At 43.4% G+C, this 20,735-nt stretch overlaps 1 protein-coding gene and 1 non-coding gene across 5 annotated transcripts in view; both read right to left on the bottom strand.

Annotated features, from left to right (window-relative positions):
* RPN2 (ribophorin II) overlaps positions 1 to 20,735 on the bottom strand; it is a 52,467-nt gene that overhangs the window by 28,884 nt on the left and 2,848 nt on the right. For all 4 annotated transcript variants that reach the window (XM_061437527.1, XM_061437529.1, XM_061437528.1 and 1 more), the window contains exons 2-7: positions 19,200 to 19,393; positions 9,784 to 9,879; positions 9,084 to 9,259; positions 4,285 to 4,360; positions 3,132 to 3,266; positions 860 to 1,036 (exon numbers count right to left, since the gene is read on the bottom strand). In XM_061437527.1, coding sequence (XP_061293511.1) covers positions 860 to 1,036; positions 3,132 to 3,266; positions 4,285 to 4,360; positions 9,084 to 9,259; positions 9,784 to 9,879; positions 19,200 to 19,393 — 854 coding nt within the window. The remainder of the gene's footprint in view (positions 1 to 859; positions 1,037 to 3,131; positions 3,267 to 4,284; positions 4,361 to 9,083; positions 9,260 to 9,783; positions 9,880 to 19,199; positions 19,394 to 20,735) is intronic.
* Positions 11,596 to 11,726, bottom strand: LOC133259935 (small nucleolar RNA SNORA38). Its single transcript, XR_009740603.1, has one exon. It is a non-coding gene; the product is annotated as a small nucleolar RNA SNORA38 (small nucleolar RNA).

Below are 20,735 nucleotides of genomic sequence, written 5' to 3'. Positions count from 1 at the left end.
GGGGCAACCAAAGGCCACACAGCTAAGGACTGAAACCCCAGGCTATCTAGCTTCAAAAGCCAGTACTGTTTCTACTTTGCTTTCTTAGCTCCCCTGATTCATGGTGAACTATATTACCCAGGTGAGCTCTCACCCCAGTCTTTGCTGAGGGGAGGTGACACTTAAGTAGGAGCACAAGAGGCAACTCGAGTCTGGGGCACTTCTCCTGGAGAGTATCTGAAGGGCCCTGCAAAGCACAAGAACTGATGGGACAGGTGGACAGTCCTATGTGAATGCGTGTATTTAGATATCAACAAGATGCTAATTTCTTATGCAGATTTTAGCTGCTCACTGGTTTCCAAACAATAGCAACAAATGCCTCATTGGAATGGAAACTCTTAAGCTGTGTGCATTTTGTTCTGCTCAGACAGTTAACATACACAACAGTCCTTGCTTACTGCTGAGGGGACAGAGTGCTATGTTATGAAGAAGTGGAAAGATACACTGTCGGCTCCAAGGAATAAGAGACCTGACACTGATCTTAACAATGTTAAAGAAAGCTATCTTAAAATAATGGATTTAGAAAGTCTGGGTATAGGAAAATACATTTTAAGAAGTAAGACTTCTCTATACATCTGGACTTATGAATCCATAAATGCAGTTTTCCAGCACTTCATTGAAAGCTGTACTACTTCAAATACTCAAAAAAAAAAAAAAAAAAAAATCCTGTGACTAGTTCACTGAGTCCCCATTTGCTCATTTAAGAGATTATGTCCTATCTCCAATGATAATGGGGGTTACCACTGGCTGTGTAGATTTCTGGAAGCCCATTTCTAGAAATGGCGATCAGAGCAGCACTCTGGGGACATGGAAGTCATACCCGCAGGATAGCCTGTTCCTGAGTGTAGGAAGGAGAGCCCTCGGGCACAACCACAACGGGCACATGGTAGCGATTCTCAGAGAGCGCAGCGGCAGCAGAGGCCACACTGAAGGCTTCAGAGAGTGACTCAAAGTTCTTCTTGCTGAAGATGGTGTTCATGAGCTGGATGACCTGATCCTGCAAGAAAAGGCGAACACAGCTTGAGATCTTCCTCAGTCAGGCAGGGGGGACAGCCACCCATCCCTGTCCACCAGGGCTCAGTCATTCCTCCTCTGTTTCCAAGTGTTCACATGAGAAGTCATTCAGCCACTAACCAATTTGGTAGGGGTGGGGGAAGCAAATATTCTGCATTTAAGCGTAAAACTTGAATTTGGTTGGTTTTTTGAATCTTCTAGTACAAACTGAAAGGGATGCATTTCTTTGTCAACCATTTACGAATGCTTGCTGTACAAATGTAAGGAACTTCTAGACAACTACTGAGATATAAAAGTTACTATATTATACCTATCGCAGTACCCATTTGTTCCAAGTCTATGTGTGCCAGGCACTGTTACAGGTGTATTAACTCAGATCATGACAAATAGCCTGAGAAGACTGCTCTCAATCCTTTCCAAATAAGGAAACTGAGGCTAAAGGAAGTTAATTAACTCTTACAAGTTAAGACAGAAAGAAAAAGAGAAGGACCAAAATTCACATGTAGGTCTGTTTGTCTCCAAAGTCCTTTCATAATAAAATATGTCCTTTCCTGTTTCCCCTCACCCTCCCAGCTTAGCTCCCCTCCTACCCAACCCACCTCCACACAGGATGCTGGGACTAAGTAGGTGTTTACAAGACCAAACTGCACAGCCAAAATGTACATTAGAAAGAAACTAAAATAACCCTCCATTAAGAACTAATGGGCTGCTTAGAGAAGAGGACTGAAAGCAATTTTTTAAAAAAGTAGAACCTAAAAGGCATTATTAAAATTCTAGAGGTTGTTTGCTTAAGAGGAAACATTTTCCATTTCAATCAGTTTTGGTTTTTAAAATCTACCATCTAACAAAAGAGCTCCCCTTGTTCCCGACAGTGTTATTCACAGTCGACATGAAATAATTTTCTTTAATTGTACCAATTACATTTTCCATCACTAAGCTGTTGACATGTTAAAATGGGGGACTGTTCACCAGAATGGTTATATCAAAAGCAGTAACAGCAAAATTATCCCAGCCAAATATCTGGTTGGTAGAAGTCTGGGAATAAAGCAAAACAAAGTTTAAGTTGTTTAATGCAGAATATCACCAATTCATCAACTGCACTGTGTACAGGAAAATCTCTAAATGATTTGTACCATAAGACCCACGTTCCTGCACTTTCACCTATAATGGAAATTTAATAAGGGTGTGGTGTCTCTAGACCTCTAAAAACTTAGGATGAAGGAGAAGACAACATAAAAATGCTAACACGTGACTAAATTATCAGATCATAGCCTCCAGAGAAAATACAAAATTAACTCAAATTACTCGAGAAAGGTAATTATTTACTGTTTAGTTGAAACTCGGCACACAACTCACAATGCATTCCTAACACACAAAAGAAGTGGAAATTCTAACTGGGGACCCAAATCTTTCCTCCTCAAATTAAAACAGCAGCAGCTTGTATTTGAAGTCCTTGAGATCAAGGGTTGGTCACCTTCTTACAAACAAGGGGTATCAAGAGGGTCCCACTCTCAAGACTTCCCACACACATTTCCACTAAAGGTTCCTTCAGGTTAACAAGCTCCTTTTGAAAAAAGAAAGAAAAGAATTAACTCTTGGTGGATGTCTGGTAGACACATGCCTCTCAGTGAACTATGTCAATCAGCACAGATTAGCTCTGATTGAGCCACTGCCGAGGGTCGGAGGGAGAGAGAACAGGCAATTCTGACATATAGGGTGCTTCTCAAGAGAAAAAGGATATGCACGGGCCACCAGCGTGGAAAGAATTCATGAGACAAGCACTTAGGAGTGCTGGGGAGGACAGGGAGGGGGACAGAGAAAAATGCACTTGGCCTCTGCACCACTGTCTCATGACAAAACCATATTCCATTTAAAACAAGTGTAGCAATTTGCTTTCATGCCTGTCCCACTGACAACCAATTTCTCAAGAACAGGCTTCACATTTTTCTTTCTCATTTCCATGCCGAACCCAAGATAGCCCAAAGCTAACCAAATAGCCCTCTCTGAAAGGCTATCGTTAGGAGATGTCAAGGATGCCTTTGAGTTTCATGTCAGAGAACTGTGATGTAGGAAGGCACCTCCTTAATGGATGGCTCCGTCCCCACATGGTCCATAAGCTTGTAGGTGGCAGCCACAAACAATGCCGTCGTTTCCAGTCCTTCTTCAAACTGGAGATACACACCTCCCAGTTCATCCAGGCGAGCAACAAGGTCCTGGCATGACAAAAACGGAAGCTGGTTGGAAGTCAGGGGATAAAACAGAGGTAAGATGGACAAACCACCGTCACCCCAGTGCAGACAAGGTTTTGGGAAATGTCAGTCTGTAGACCACTTCAGTCTCTCAGTGCTTTCTCAACAAAGGTGCTTAGGCGGAAAGTGAAGTACAGCATACAGGCATCTGAAGAGAACTGTATCTTCTGCAGCTCTGAGAGTGCTCCTTCCCCAACCCCTTCAACTTATGCCCAAGCCCAGGAGTCAGGCCACTCAAGGCACCAACTGCTCTGGGCAGAAGGCCAGTGGGCCAGGCTGTGGTGTAGCTGGGAAGCACTGTGACATGGATGGATTCGAAGGCCATCTGTTTGGATACAAGCTCTAGAGCTAAGCCTTTCTCCTCCTTAATCAATGCTCTAAAGGATGGAGAGAGACATACTGCTCTCCGGGGGAACATGATGAGGCAGCTAACGTGCCTGTGGGGCAACCCAGTGACAACACTGTCAGACTGCCTGTCATCACTGGCTTTGCGGTCCATGAGAGCAGGCTCTGAGCAGCGGGAGGGCCTGGGCAAAGGATGGAAGAAGAGCAAAAACCACAGCGACCACTTGCTGAGTGTCGATTCTGTACTAGGCACTTTAGAACTCCACTTGTTCCTAACTACCACCATGTAGGCAAATTGAGGCTCAGGCATTAATAATTTGAGGTAACAAAGTAGTAAGTAAAAAAAAAACAAAAAAAATGAATTTCAGGTTTGTTATGTTCTAAAATCTGTGGACTATGAGACCATACCTACCAAAGTAGGATGAAGTAGTTTGTTGTCTCACTGATGGTGTAACTATACTTGCCTAACCAATACTCCCTATGAAATACTGCTCTGATACAAAGAACAGAAGTGTGCCAGGGATATGAAAAGAAAGGTAACTGGCTGTAACAAATGATTCATGTTTATCTGCAAGACTCTTCTAATGGGTTTCAAAGACAGGAACTGGGAGATTCCCTTGGCAAAATAAATTTGTACCTCAATCTCCTCCACGATGCTTCTCAGGTCAGCCTGCTGGGACAGGTAGGAGGCCGTCTGTAGAGCCTGGACTGTTCTGGAATGTAAAGAGTAGAACCCCAATGAATGGCAAGTCTCTATGCACCCTTCCTGTATCGGGATATCTGTAAAAATATCCTGCTCTTGTTCTTTAGAAATGTGACAGTCTCGGGCCTGAAGGAGCTGGTTTACAGTCTATGTAAATGGGAATCTAATGGGGATTGTATGTACGTTACATACAATCTATGTAATGTAAATCTAAATATATGGGAAAGAGGCAACAAAGACCATCACATTACAAGGAGTTCCCTGATGGTCTAGTGGTTAGGACTCAGTGCTCTCATCGCTGGGATCCCAGGTTCAATGATTGGTTGGGGAACTAAATCCCATAAGCCATGTAGTACAGCCAAAAAAATAGACCATTACTATCACAAAGTTCACTACAGCTAGAGAGAAGGCAATCTGGGCAACAGGATCCACAAAAGTACTGAAGGCAGAGAGAAGAGATGGAGCACCAGTGAACCCCCTTCTGAACCTCCGTTTGGTTCCTAATGGCATTGCACAGAGAACACTAGACGAAGACTTCATTAGCTCTAGAAGAGATACACTCTGAGATAGAATGGGACTCAATTCAACCAAGGTACATTGGGCATCCCCATGTCATATGAGGTACTGTGCCAGGCAGAGGCTAGCTACCTGTTAACTTTCTGCTTTTCTTACTCCAAGACCAAAGAAACTTTGTGGAATGTACATATGTAGGTTGCTGGTAGAATCTGGAGCAACTTTTCTGAAACCAGATGAATGCAGCAGAAACAGGAAGCATTTGGTAAACATACAGCTAACACTTGTGCTGTTGTCATCCAGCTAGGAAACCTGAGAGCTGCTCGTCCTTGAGGCATTAAATAAGGTGAAAGGAATAAAAGATCTGGTTCTCAAACCAGAGTCTATTCTTTTTTTTTTCTTTTCTATTTCTATTATCATTTATTTCTGACTATAAAAGTACATATTTGTCAAAAATTCACACAGATTACTAAAGAAAGTTAAATTTCTTTAGGTTATTTAAGAAAGTTAAAATTCTTGTAATGCCTACCCCTAAAAGATAACTGCTCTCTAATTTATCTTTAACTTAATAGACTGTACACACTTTTCCATGAGTACATGTAAATGTATTTCATCCTTATTAACAATGACAAAGTATTATATTGCTTAGATGAACCATAATTTACTCACTTAATCTTCAACTGATGCCCATGTATGTTTTAATAGGTCATACAGTGCTGTAACTGTTAACCCTTATCCATGATTGTATATGTATATATACATTTTAAGTCACTGAAGTGAAATTCACATGAAATTAGCCATTTGAAATTAGCCATACTAAATTCAGAGACATTTAGTATGTTTCACAATGTTGTATAATCACCACCTCTATATAGTCTTAAAGCATTCCCATCAGTCCAAAATATTAATAAAACCCTATATCCATTAAACAGTTTCATTCCATTTCCCATCCCCCACTCTCCCTGCCCCCTGGCCCTGGCAATCTGTGTTCTGTCTCTATGGATTTACCTATTCTGGATATTTCATATAAATGGAGTCATACAAATGTGACCTTTTGTGTTTAGCTTCTTTCATTTAGCATAATGTTTTCAAGGCTTGTCCACTCTTAACACAATCAGCACTTCATTCTTAAGGTGCGATGTAGTATGTACGTCCGACAAAGGTTTGCATAGTCAAAGCTTGCGATTTTTCCAGTGACTACTGGAAAACTATTGTATGGATGTGACAGCTGAGCGCCAAAGAATTGATGCTTTCAAACTGTGGTGCTGGAGAAGACTCTTGAGAGTCCACGGGAATGCAAGGAAATCAAACCAGTCAATCCTAAAGGAAATCAACCCTGAATATTCATTGCAAAGACTGATGCTGAAGCTAAAGCTCCAACACTTTGGCTACTTGACGTGAAGAGCCAATTCACTGGAAAAGACTCTGATGCTGGGAAAGACTGAGGGCAGGAGGAGAGGGGGGTGACAGAGGAAGAGATGTTTGGGTTGCATCACGGACTCAATGGACATGAGTTTGAGCAAACTCCAGGAGTTGGTGATGGACAGGAAAGCCTGGCATGCTGGAGTCACAAAGAGTTGGGCACGACTTAGTGAACAACAAACAACAAGTTAAGTATGTCCATGTAAGATATTTTATTAGGTTCTATTCTCTTAACGTGGGTAACTAAGAATGGAAATGGTGCTTTTAGAAGTGGAATGGAGAGAGCTGAGGACCCCTGGTGGTTAAGCTGATGCTGCTCAACCCTAGAAAGGTTCTCTAATTCTCAAGAGATGACCAGGCCTTTGTGTAAAAACACCATTTATCAAGTCAGTATTTTGGGGGATGTAGAGAGAGAATTTGTCTGCTTTCGTTGTGATTATAACAATTTAGATTCCCTCCATGGAAAAAAAATTCCATTAAGGTGGCAAGCTGGAAAACACAGGCGTCAGAACTCATGCAGATGCTTGTTAGAATGCACTTGAGAAAATGAAACCTGAATTTCCAAACAAGACAGAAATTCCACATCTGCCTACAATAAACACTGAGCCCAGAAAAGACTGCTAGGAGAGCCTAGAAAGAACTTTTCAATTAAGATATCATTTTTCTCTTCTTCAGAACAAGAGAGCATCACGCTGGTAACAACCTCAGAAGTTTTCAGAATGAAATTAATCCACTTAGCTTAATCCAAAAGCCATTAATCATTGGCTTTATTTATTCCCCAGTCAGCAACTTCTCTCCCTCTGGAGCACTATATGCAAACACTAAGAAAGCAGATCCTGTCTTACTAATATACTGTTGATGATTCAAAGACACTGGGTTATGAGAGACCACAACAGCATCTTTTTAGATTGTTCACTCAAGCTTACAAATGTTCTTTTCCTGTTCTAGACAAGTTTATGAACATTCATTTCCTACAATAAGTTCAATTAAATGTAGAAGGCCCATTTAGAAAAGTCTTAATTTATATCAGATTTCCTAAAACAGGGCAATTGAGTAGTAATATTATATAAGGCATTCTGCCAGTTTGATCTTCACAATAACCCTATGAGACAGATATCATTCTCCCTGTTTAACATACGAAAACACTGAGGTTTAGGGAGGTTAAACAGCCTGCTCATGGTCACAAAGTATAAGAGGCTGGACTTGAACATTTCTCTCACATCCCAAGCGTGTGGTCTTCCTATCTGAAGTTTTTCAAGAGGAGAGAACAGAAATATAAAAGTATAGTTTTGAACTTAACTCTTTCTTGGGCACCTACCATGGTACCAGGCTCTCTGAGCACTACAAATAAAGCTAAAAAATTACAATACAATCAAGTAACCAGCTCCCTAAGAAAGGGACCTGAGAAGGAAGTGCTCTAGCGAGCACGAACTCCATGTGGCCCATGCCCACTAAGACCAGGCATTGCACTAAGCTCTTGACAAGAACCATCTTACTGAACCTTGATATTTGTTCTGTGATGTTAGGATTACTGATCTCATTTACAGATGAGGCTCAGAGAGGTTAGTAACTTGCCCAAAGTCACACAGCAAGAAACAGAGCTAGTATTCAAACTCAAGTCTAACAGACCCCAAAATGGATATACTTTCCTTGTACTTCTTTCTGTTATGGAGTTTAGAGGAGGGAGATTTTCCCTTTTGCTTAGAGGGCAATGGAAAGGTATTTCTGTAGAAGGTAGCATCTGAGTGAGGCACTGACAAATGAATTCATGACAGGAGACACAGTGGTGATAAGTCCTGTGACCTGAAACCAGAGCACCACAAGGGCCAAGCACTGGGCAAAGTGTGCACAAAATGTCATTCCTAGGAAAAGCCCCAGCCCCCAAGTCACTGATTACTGACCACGTGAAAATGAGTAGGATGTGAGAGTGACAAAGAGAAAGGCAACTGACTGTGAACCTGCTCTTAACAAAGCTTCAAGTTTAGAAACATTTCAGTTCTTAGCAAAAGCAAACCAAACACTGGGAGACAACTGAACTACTCTGCAGTAGGGCACTGCGTCGCTAATGTCTTGCTGACGATAAACAGGAGTCCAGGTACTCCAATCCCTCTCAGGGTTGCAATTAAATGGGGGGCACGCAGAAAATGAAATACATGTATACTGTGCTTAATGAGGAGTTTCAGGATCAAAGGGGGGGAAAAACTACATGCAACTTGTAAGCTTAGTAAACATCCTGAAGTCAGTTACAATACACGTACAATAAATGTATAACAAACAGGAAAGTTGCTCAGTGTTCCTTCCTAGTGGGTGCTTCTCCCTCACCCGAGCCTTTTGCAGACGAGCAGGGTTAGATCCCTAGGATACTCTCCCCTCTGAGCCCCTACTCCCCCGCTGGGTGCTGTCACCCACAGCTCTAAGGGACCCCATGAGCCCTCCTCCATGGCAGAGTCTCCACCATCACACCGTGGCCTGGCCAAGCCTCAGCACGAGACACACATGGCTCCCTGGCCTCCCTCTCCCTTGGTCACTCCTACCCTTGCTTCAGCCCTAACCTCAAATGCAATCGTGTCTCTGTAGCAGCACACTTATGTTCTGACTCAGTATTTGCCCTGGCCAGGGCAGCTACAGGAGACCATGTCTTGGGGAGCTGCACAAGGACATGGACCTTAGTACAACACGATGTCTGCAGTGCCGACAGAGCACCTGGAGCACAGCAGGTGCCCAGACAACACCTGTGGAACCAGCGGATGAAGCCTCTCGGGGAAGCAGCCTGAGAAGCGCTTGAGATGCGGACTTACGCTAGCACGGTCTCCTCCTTGCTGAGACGGGCAGTAAGGGCACCGAGCGCTTCCTGGGAAGCCAAGGGGAGGCCAAAGCCACTGAGGGCTGCCACTGCATGGTAGATCTGGGCCACCGAAGAGTCTTCGCTCACAGCTGCCAGTAGCAGGTCTTTGGTCTCATTTGAAATAGAGATCTAAGAAAGGATAGGCAGACACAGAGTTTAGAACAGGTGAGGGCCGCCTGCGGCAGGCAGAGCAATTACCACAGTCATATCACCCACTTGGTCCTCGATCACTGTCTTCAACATCTCAGAAGCCAGAATTAAATATCTGGGAAACCTCAGCACAACACTTTTGAAAATATTCTGGCAAGTTACTAGCCTACTGATAGGGTTCTCCTGTGATCAAAAAAATAGATTTCTAGAAATGTGGCGTTTTCACTTTAAACATTTTGAAATGTTAAAGGGAGACTATAAGAAAAAAAGCAGGACTTCCCAGAAGAGAGGCAACTCAAGGAAGAAATTACTTAAAAATTCACAAAAAGTGAAAACTTGGGAAACATAAACCAAGTCCATCTCTTTAAGAAAAAAAAAAAACCCCACAAGAATGGAATTCCAATAGTCTCCCTGCTAAAAAAAAAAGTCTCACGTGACCACCTGTCTTCAAAAAAGGACTTGACAGTTTAAAGTAAACACAAACGTGAAGAAGCTGGACTCACCTCACACCCTGAGAGGGCCTGGCTGGACTGAGCGGCGTAGAAAAGGGAATCCACATTGCTGGGATCAAGGTTTGATTTAATGAAGGTGCACGCTTTCTAAACAGAGGGAAAATCAATGGTAAGTGGTGATACACACGATGACTGGGTCAAGTGTACGCAAGACTGAGCGACTGACCTGGACTGAACTGAACCACAGCCCCAGCTCAGGGGAAACAGCCCCTGAGAAAAGACCTCCAGGAAGCGCTTTCCCCCCAGGCCTGGAAGTAAGAGTTCACAGGATGGGGGGAAGCGAGCCTCTTTTGGGGAAGAAGAGGCAGCAAACCGGCGTGTGTTTGCAAGCCTTTCTTTGGAAGGACCGTGTTAGCTTCTACAAGGGGAGAGCTCCAGAACTGCTCAGAGGCCCGATATTGCAGAATCACGGCCGAGATTCTGCTCTGCCCTTTGCGAGCCTTGCCAAGACATTCCTAGCTTCTAGCGTTACTGCCCAGGAAGGAGCAGGCTGCGGGAGTGTGTGAGACATGACTGGCGCCTCACTGGCCTCAGGGCCACTACTGCCTTTCCTTTCGACCTAGGACCCAGGCCTACTTGGAGAGGGGTTAGGGTCTGGTTGTTTCCAAACTGCCAAGGGCTACAGCAATGAGAGCTCTGTCAAAGGTAAGGGAAGAGCAATTGGATGGATTCTCAAGACGTTGCTTGGTCGCACTTTTTTGAATGATGAATAAAATTCTGAGCAATCTATGATGGCTTAAAGAACCAGCCACACAAGATTTCAGTTTTTAAACAGATATTTTTCACAGGAAGCTATATTACTCCCAAATGCTAACTTCATAGAAAGAGCAACTCTAGGGCTTCCCTGGTGGCTCAGTTGGTAAAGTATCTGCTTGCAAAGCAGAAGACCTGGGTTTGATTCCTGGGTTGCGAAGACCCTCACCTGGAGAAGGGAATGGCTACCCACGCCAGTATTCTTGCCTAGAGAATCCCATGAACAGAGGAGCATGGTGGGCTACAGTGCATGGGGTCACAAAGAGCTGGACACGACTAAGCAACTAAGCATACACACACACAGTCCTTCTGAAGCTGGAAGTAAGGAAAGGAAAGGTGGTCACTCCCACTGACACCTGCTCTGGCATAACCTGTGCAGGGTGTTTATGATGCTCTTCCTCTTAATGAACATGAGGACCCTGTGGCAGGTATTATCATCCCCAGTGAACAGAGTAAGAAACTGAGGTTCAGCATTGGTAGGTAACCTCATGAAGGTTACAAAGCTAATAAATGGCAATGTCTTCACTCAGATGTCTCCAAAGCTAAGTCAGGTTCAACACATCTAAAAAGGATTTGAAGAAGAAAACAATCTATTCAAGAAATCCTTTCAGCAGAATGTGGGTAATTGCTGTGTGCTTTGTCGCCATCTGGTGCTTTAACAATAGAACAACATCCAAAGCCCCAAATGACTATGGTCATTGTTAGCACTTTTTGAGCACTTAAAATGAGGCAAGCAGTGTTGACAAGTGCTGTATAAGCATTTCTCCTTTAGTAAGAGGATCTATGCACTAGGTCCTCCTATTACCTGAATTTTACAGATAAGAAAACTGGGGCATAAGGTCACTCAGCTCTTAATGAAGGAACTGGAATTCAGACCCAGGCAGCCTGGCTCCAGTCTGAGCTATACAACCTTTCTAGGGACTACAAAAACGACCTATTCCTGTGTGAAGCCAGCATCATGCCTACTATACTTGCTTTGCAGAGACAGATCTACCAGCTGTCTGTGATTTAAAAGCTCAAAATGTCAGCAGCTTGTTTTTGCTTTTTTTCCTATGTGGGATGGTCGATCTTGAGCCTGCAGGAAGGAAGCTGGCCCCAGATTTCTCCAAATCCACATTTGTTTGCCTCCAATTCTTACGTGTCTAAAGACAGGAAACCACAGACACGCCTTTGTAGGAGGGTCATGCACGCTCCATTCTCTTTGACTCCATGAACCACAGCCTGTCAGGCCCCTCTTGGGGAAAATTCCATGAATATGGAGGCAAGAATACTGGAGTGGGTTGCCATTTCCTCCTCCAGGGGATCTTCCCAATTCAGGGATCGAACCTGCATCTCCTGCATTGGCAGGCAGATTCTTTACCAAGGAGTCACCTGGGAAGCCCTACATATACAGTACTTAACACTGAAATGAAAGATGTTCATTCTTCATTAACACCTAAAATCAACTCTTATTCCACACTCCACTGTTCCCAGAGCTGTGCTCTCCTCTCATACTTACTCAACCCCATTCCTCTGTTTTCCTGTTGAATCTGTTATGACAAAATAACCAAAATCTCCCCTAATGATCTATCTATGACAGCAACCAACTCAGTGGATCTAACAGAACTGAGGGAGTTCTCCCTACTCACTGAAAGCAACGACAGCTGAGCAGGACACACCCCACTACATGGAAGTGGCAGTAACAGAGACTCTTTCTCAACTGGTTTATTTAATGTGCATCTCTAATAAGGAAATCCACCAGCTCCTAAACATCCATACAACTCCCTTCCTTCCACGGCTTACAATGTACACATCACACCCTCACCACAGCATGTTTCGTAAGTGATTAGAAGAATGAAATATGTGATTAAGCCATTTATTTTCTGATTAAGAGGCACATTTAGAGAGTTTTCATTTCTATTACGCTAAAGTTTACAATTCATTCATTCAACAAATATTTGTGGAACACCTTTTGTTCAGTAGGCATTAAGCAATGCGGATGGCAGTTTGATAAAAAAAATAAAACATCAATGTACATGAACTACCACTATTACATAATAGTACCATCAAGAGCTAATACTGATTACACACGTATTACCTGCCATCACCATGCTAACCACCCTACATCCATCAGCTGAGCGCTGTACTGTAACTATCTCCATGTTACAGATGAGAAAACAAAGATTCTGAAAGGTTCGGTAAGCAGCACAGGTCCCTCGGTGGTGCGGTAAGTCAAGATCTTGAAGCCAACCACTGAATTAGGAACAAAAAGGCACAGCTAACTGTACAATTTGGAGAAGGAAATGGCAACCCACTCCAGTATTCTTGCCTGGAGAATCCCATGGACAGAGAAGCCTGGCAGGCTACAGTCCATGGGGTCCCAAGAGTAGGACACGACTTAGCGACTAAACCACCACCACCACCAATCACACAATTAGCTGTGGTGTTGCAGAAGACTCTCAAGAGTCCCTTGGACTGCAAGGAGATCAAACCACTCAATCCTAAAGGAAATCAGTCCTGAATTACTCACTGGAAGGACTAATGCTAAAGCTGAAACTCCAATACTTTGGCCACCTGATGGGAAGAATTGACTCATTTGAAAAGACCCTGATGCTGGGAAAGATTGAAGGCAGGAGGAGAAGGGGATGACAGAGAATGAGACAGCTGGATGGCATCACTGACTCGATGGACTTGAGTTTTAGCAAGCTCTGGCAGTTGGTGATGGACAGGGAAGCCTAGTGTGCTGTAGTCCATGAAATCGCAAAGAGTCGGACATGACTAAGCAAATGAACTGAATCACACAATTACCCCCGAATCACAGTGCACTGCAGCTGTCTGGATGGCTTTAGCCTATACCTTCAGCCTGGGCCAACATCCACTCGAACTTGTGACATCAGCAGAGAACACCCGCAGGGGCAAGAGTTCAATCTAAATCCACATGCAGCTCCAAATCATGAGACAGATTAAAACGTAGTGTTCTGGGCTTCCCTGGTGGTCTGGTGGTTAGGAATCTGCCTGTCAGTGCAGGGACTTGTTGGGTTCAATCCCTGGTCTGGGAGGAAGGATCCTACATGCTGCAGGGCAACTGGGCCCGTGCACCACAACTACTGAGCCTGCACTCTAGAGTCCGTGAACTACAACTACTGAAGCCCACTTGCCTACAGCCTGCGCTCCACAAGAGAAGCCACCGCAACGAGAGGCCTGCACACCACAGCTAGAGAAAGCCCGCATGCAGCAACAAAGACCCAGCACAGCCAAAAAATATAGAAATAAATCTTTTTAAAAAAAAGATATCATTCAAGTTAGAGTAAGACCACCCCACTCTTCCAGGAGGCCCCTGGACTGAATGCTATGGTCCCACAAATGTTTGAAATCCATCAGTAGAAACCTCTCATCTGCATTCAAATCCAAAATGTAAAATTAACCTAATAATCCCCATTTTCTCTCCTATACCTGATGGTACAAAACCTCTGCTGGTCAAGATTGCTCCACTCTATGCCTCTCAACTGCTCTCTCTCTTCCCAGGCTCTTTACAGACACCATGGGCTGTCCATACAGTATCTACACCAGCCCCGTCTGAACTCTCATGAATAAATTATCAAAAGCAAAATTATAAAAGCAAACGTTTTAAAATATTAATTATAACAATAGTTAACAATCAAAGGGCCTTTCATGGGCCTGTTACCTATCAGGCATAACATGATTTCACATTATCTTTTCAATGATCCCAGGAGAAAGGCATCATAACTCCCATTTTACCGAGATGGAGCCAAGATCAAAAGCTTGGGCGAACGACTCTGCTGCTTGTGCACTTTCTTTTGAGTAAAACTAATTTTATCAGGCGGTACCTTGACCTAGAGGGTTTACAACAACATGAGGAAAGTTAGTTTCAACAGTCACACACAGAAATACCAGGCAGGAACAAATAATAGCTATCAGGAAGATATCTGAATTTCTGAAAAAGTGCAGCTCTCATACAGCAGGGATTAGCAAATTTTCTACAAAGGGTCAGAGAATAAATAGGCTTTGGGGGCCAGATAACTCCCTTTAGTAATTACTCAACTTTACTGTTAAAGTGTAAAAGTAGCCATAAGCAATATACAAATGATGGGTCTAGTTATGTTCCAGTAAACTTTTATTTACAGTAACAGACTTCAAGCTGGATTTGACCCTAGGAGCCATTATTCAGATGATGGTTGGCAGACACAGGGCAATTTTCTTACCCTTTCTGAACTTATGTTTTCTCCTCTATTATAGGAAAATGTTTCTGACCATATGGAATTAAGAACTGGAAAATTCTTAAAGAGATGGGAATACCAAACCACCTGACCTGCCTCTTGAGAACTCTGTATGCAGGTGAGGAAGAAACAATTAGAACTGGACATGGAACAACAGACTGGTTCCAAATAGGAAAAGGAGTACGTGAAGGCTGTATATTGTCACCCTGCTTATTTAACTTCTATGCAGAGTACATTATGAGAAACGCTGGGCTGGAAGAAGCACAAGCTGGAATCAAGATTGCCAGGAGAAATATCAATAACCTCAGATATGCAGATGACACCACCCTTATGGCAGAAAGTGAAGAAGAACTAAAGAGCCTCTTGATGAAAGTGAAAGAGGAGAGTGAAAAAGTTGGCTTAAAACTCAACATTCAGAAAACTTTAAGATCATGGCATCTGGTCCAATCACTTCATGGGAAATAGATGGGGAAACAGTGGAAAGTGACAGACTTTACTTTTTTGGGTTCCAGAATCACTGCAGATAGTGACTGCAGCCAAGAAATTAAAAGACACTTGCTCCATGGAAGAAAAGTTATGACCAACCTAGACAGCATCTTAAAAAACAGAGACATCACTTTGCCAACAAAGGTCCGTCTAGTCAAGGCTATGGTTTTTCCAGTAGTCATGTATGGATGTGAGAGTTGGACTACAAAGAAAGCTGAGCACCGAAGAATTGATGCTTTTGAACTGTGTGTGATGTTGAAGACTCTGGAGAGTCCCTTGGACTGCAAGGAGATCCAACCAGTCCATCCTAAAGGAAATCAGTCCTGAATATTCATTGGAAGGACTGATGGTGAAGCTGAAACTCCAATACTTTGGCCACCTGATGGGAAGAACTGACTCATTCAAAAAAGACCCTGACGCTGGGAAAGACTGAAGGTGGGAGGAGAAAGGGACGACAGAGGATGAGATGGTAGGATGGCATCACCGACTCGATGGACATGAGTTTGAGTAAACTCCGGGACTTGGTGATAGACAGGGAGGCCTGGCGTGATGCAGTCCATGGGGTCACAAAGAGTCGGACACCACTGAGCGACTGAACTAAACTGAGAATTAACAACACTCAAGATAACATGTCCAGTGTATCTGGCATATATCAGATATTCAATAGATAGTAGCAATTACTGATTCTAGTCCCAGCCAGGAAAGATAAACCAAGGACATCAGAAATTCTCAAAGACTACCAGTTCACAAAAACACACACATACAGAAACATTCTGGCCCACTGGCAAAAATGGAACATTTTAAGCATCAAAAAAAAAAAAAAAAACAATTGCAATGGACTCCAAGACATCAACTGGGACTACCTATTTTGACCAGGACGGAATCGAAATATTAAACTGCCACATATAACTATAAAACTGAACAAAATGAGATGTTGAGACACCAGACAGCACAAGGCTGTGATCCTTGAAAAAAAGTAAGAAGTATGACAGTAGTACAAATGATGGGAGTTTGAAGAGAACTATTTTGTTATAAGGTCCTTTCCTTACTCATGATGCAGCAAAATAATTCAAAATATACTGTAATAAGTTAAGATGCATATTACAGGGACTTGCCTGGTGGTCCAGTGGTTGAGAATCCACCTGCCAATGCAGGGGACATGGGTTCGATCCCTGGTCCAGAAGATTCCATATGCCACAGAACAACCAAGCCCAGGCCACAAATACTAAGCCTAGAGCCCATGAGCTGCAGCTATTGAAACCTGTGCACCCTAGAGCCTGTGCTCACCAGTAAGAGAAGCCTCCACAACGAGAAGCCTGTCCACCAGGCTCGAGTAGCCCCCACATGCCACAACTAGAGAAAGCCCACACGCAGCAACCAAGACCCAGTACAGCCAATTAAATATTAAGTTTTTTTTAAAAAGATGTTTATTACAATCTCTAGATCAACTGCTAAAATGCTAAGTAAGCAAAAAGTCAATAAAAGAGATAAACTATTTTTAAAAAAAAGATTCAAACTAAGAAAGGAAAGGAAGAGGAAAGGATGGATAGACAAATAGAAAATAACAAAATGGTAGACTTAAATCCAACAGCATAGTTACAAAAAATATAAATGAACTAAATCCCCAACTAAGAGACTGAGATTGTCAGAATAGATGAAAAAACAAATCCCTGCTATATACTGTGTACAAGAGACAGACTAGTGTTACAACACGTGAATCTAATTTTATCATAACTAAAAATGAAACAATCAGGTATCATGCATCCACTAATAGGAAGTACACAGCACTGCCTACAAACTGACTCTGAATATAAATAAGCCTCAAGAATTATCTGTTTATAAGAATCCAAGAGTTAAGAAAAGATGTTCAAAAACAACATGAGGATATAATCAATCAAAGGCAGAATGTGGAAAATTCTCCAGGACAAGTTGACAAGTAAAAGATGGGGGCAGAGGGAGACTGTTAAAGATACAAAGGATGTGAGAGTCCAGGAGGATGCCAAGACAGGCCTTGGCAAAGGGAGTGAGCCGCTAACTGGACACGCTGCTGCTAAGTCGTTTCAGTCGTGTCCAACTCTGTGCGACCCCATAGACGGCAGCCCACCAGGCTTCCCGTCCCTGAGATTCTCCAGGCAAGAACACTGGAGTGGGTTGCCATTTCCTTCTCCAATGCATGAAAGTGAAAAGTCAAAGTGAAGTCGCTCAGTCGTGTCCGACTCTAGCGACCCCATGGACTGCAGCCCACCAGGCTCCTCCATCCACGGGATTTTCCAGGCAAAAGTACTGGAGTGGGGTTACCGCTCCCTAAATTGCAGTGTCCTCTGAAGATTACATTGCCCTGATCTGTTGAATCCAGGCATGGCTACCAGACTTGCTTTAGGCAAAGAAATGAGAAAGAAAAAACAAGTGGCAAGTATCTCTTCTGCAGAGAAGTTGTAAAAGTTATGCTTTCATCTCTGCAACAGTCCAGAAAGAGACTACTCCATCAGGCTAAATCTTAGCCTGAAGAATATGAAGCAAAGCCCCAGCTGACTGTTGATGGCCATATTATAATACAAGTGAAAAATAAACTTTAGTCATAAACCATTTAAATGTGGGGCCATTTCCATGCTAGTATAAGAAAGGCAGCATTCTAAAGATGTCATTGTCAGATTTCCATCCATTGATTATATATTTGAACACTAACCTAAGAATTGCTATGAAGGGATTTTTTTAGGTGTAATTACAGCCCCAAAACAGCAGACCTTAAAATTTAGAGATTTTCCAGGTAGGCCTGACCTAAAAGGTAAGCCCTTTTAATTGCAGAGTTTTCTCCAACTGGTAGCAGAAGAGGAGGTCAGAGAGATTTGAAGAGCAAGGACTCAACATGCCATGACTCACCTAAGTGGGGACAGGGCAAGATGAAAAGAAAGGAGATGGTCGTGAGGAGTGGACAGCAGCCCTTGGCTTGACAGCGAGAAAATGGGGACCTCAGACCCACGACCACAAGAAACTGGATTCTGCCAACAACCTGAAGAGCCTACAGTTAAGAGCCAAGCCTGGCCAATATCTTCAAAGGGACCTATGAGACACTAAGCAGACAGCTCTGCCAAGCCTGTCTGGACTTCTGACCTACAGAACTATCCATTCATAAATGAGTGTTGTTTTAAATCCCTAAGTTCACAGTAATTTGTTACACAACTATAGGAAACTGAGACACAAGGCTTATGTGAGAAACCTGGCCCTGATTCCCTACCCTAGGCTGTCCATGTTGCTGTAATAAATAAAATGTAAATTCACAATTTAAGACTTTTCCTAAATCCAGGAAAGGTTTCAGTCATGATGCATTTTTCCTCATCAAAGATCCAAAAAATATATCAGAATTGCCTGATGCTGTAACTGTCAGTGTTTAGTAAAAGTGAACGCTCCCCATCTTGAATTCCTTTAATATTTATTAGCCACACACATGGGGCACTTAACAAGTATACCCTCACTGTAAGTGAAGTGAAATGAAATGGAAGTCACTCAGTCGTGTCCGACTCTTTGCCACCCATGGACTGTTGCCCGTGAGACTCCTCTGCCCATGGGATTCTCCAGGCAAGAACACTGGAGTCGGTTGCCATTCCTTTCTCCAGGGGATCCTCCCCACCCAGAGATCAAACTGCGATCTCCATAATTCTTTACCATCTGAGCTACCAGGAAACCCCAGCCTCACCGTAAAAGTTTCAATAAAAGCTACAGAAAGTTCCTAAAGGATTTATGACTTGGTCTTCTTTATACTTTACTAAACACCCGGCATGGTACTAACATACATTAGTCATTCAGGAGAAAAAAGAGGATCTGTCAGATTGATATAAATAGTTATGATATTGGCTTAGCCTTGGGTATTCTCAAATAAGCAAGAGTTAGGTTTGAAGTAAACAAAAGGAAGACAGTGAGGGAATGAGGCCACCAGGGCAAAAGTGATCTCACCTTTACATCTGGCACCTGGGCACCAAGGCTGCTGAGTCCCACGATGGAGTAGAAAGCAGACTCCAAACTTGTGAAAGGGCGGTCCAGAGAGGCTTTCAGTCTCTCCACGTCATGCTTGGTGAGGTAGTGAGTAGGCGTCAAAGCCTGGGTGCTGGCTATGATTGTCAGGGCCAACAGGAAGACAGTGCTTGAACCTTGGGGGGAAATGATTGTTAAATAAATACACTCCACACTATTCAAACTTTTATACACAGTTCCAATGATGAGGCGCACCAAGGTCTGGGAACCAAGTCATGTAAGGAAGGGTGAGGAAATGGGAGGTTCCACCTGGGGAACCGCTGGGCACAGTCTTCAACTATTTGAATGACAGTTCTCCCAGCAGCTTCTGGGCATCTAAAGCAAGGGGCTCATCATGCCATTCCTGTCTCAGGTATGTTTGTAGCTCCAATGCCTCCTAGGACAAATCCAAACCCGAGTCCTCACGTGGCCTTGCCTGTTTCCCAGTGGGATCTCTTCCCCCACTCTTTCATCTGTGGCTCTCTGCCCTCCTCTCCGTTCCTCTAACGAGTCGTGTTCTTTCCTACCCAGCTCTTTGGCGTGTCTTCTCCTGCTTAATTTCAACTTTCAGATTTCAGGTCAAGTATCTCTTCCTTTGGAGAAGGCAATGGCACCCCACTCCAGTAGTCTTGCCTGGAAAATCCCATGGACGGAGGAGCCTGGTAGGCTGCTGTCCATAGGGTCGCTAAGAGTCAGACACGACTGAGCGACTTCACTTTGACTTTTCACTTTCATGCACTGGAGAAGGAAATGGCAACCCACTCCAGTGTTCTTGCATGGAGAATCCCGGGGACGGGGAGCCTGGTGGGCTGCCATCTATGGGATCGCACAGAGTCATACACGACTGAAGCAACATAGCAGCAGCAGCATCTCTTCCTTAAGAAGCCCCCCAGCAGCCCTCTGGATGGGGTCCCAGTTCTATGGGGAAACACAAGGTGTCTGGGGCCAGGTTTAAATCTCAGCTCTGTCACTTTTTAGCCAGGTGGCCACGGCAGTTACAATGTGACCAGTCTGTGCCTCAGTTTCCTCAAGTGGGATAATACCAGTATCTACCTCAGGGTTGTTAGGATTACATGCATTAAGTTAGAGTATCTTAGTGGCGTGTATATAAATAAGGGTTACATAAATGTTAACTACTCCTTCTTTTACATTATTGTTGTTGTTTCTATATTTCTCAAAGCAACTTACAATTCTATGTAGTATTTTTTACAACTACATTTAGTAATGTCTGATTCCTCTGCTAAACTATAAGCTCCACGAGGATAGGCTGTTGCTTTTATTCATCCCAGTATTTCCAAGCCTTGCACGTGGTAGTACTGAACTAATATTTGCTGAATAAATGGGAAAAAAAAATCAGTCCTCATCTATTATGCCCCAGGGGACAGAGGGAAATGCCAGGAGTCGAACATTTCTACTTTTCATTGGAATAAAATCCTTTCAAACAGGCAGCTTCATGAACAGTCTGCCTTACAAGTAACA

The sequence above is a fragment of the Bos javanicus genome, chromosome 13 (genome assembly GCF_032452875.1).
Source record: "Bos javanicus breed banteng chromosome 13, ARS-OSU_banteng_1.0, whole genome shotgun sequence".
NCBI lineage: Eukaryota > Metazoa > Chordata > Mammalia > Artiodactyla > Bovidae > Bos > Bos javanicus.
The sequence above is the reverse complement of the archived record's forward strand: the minus strand, read 5'-3'. Positions and strand labels throughout refer to the sequence as shown.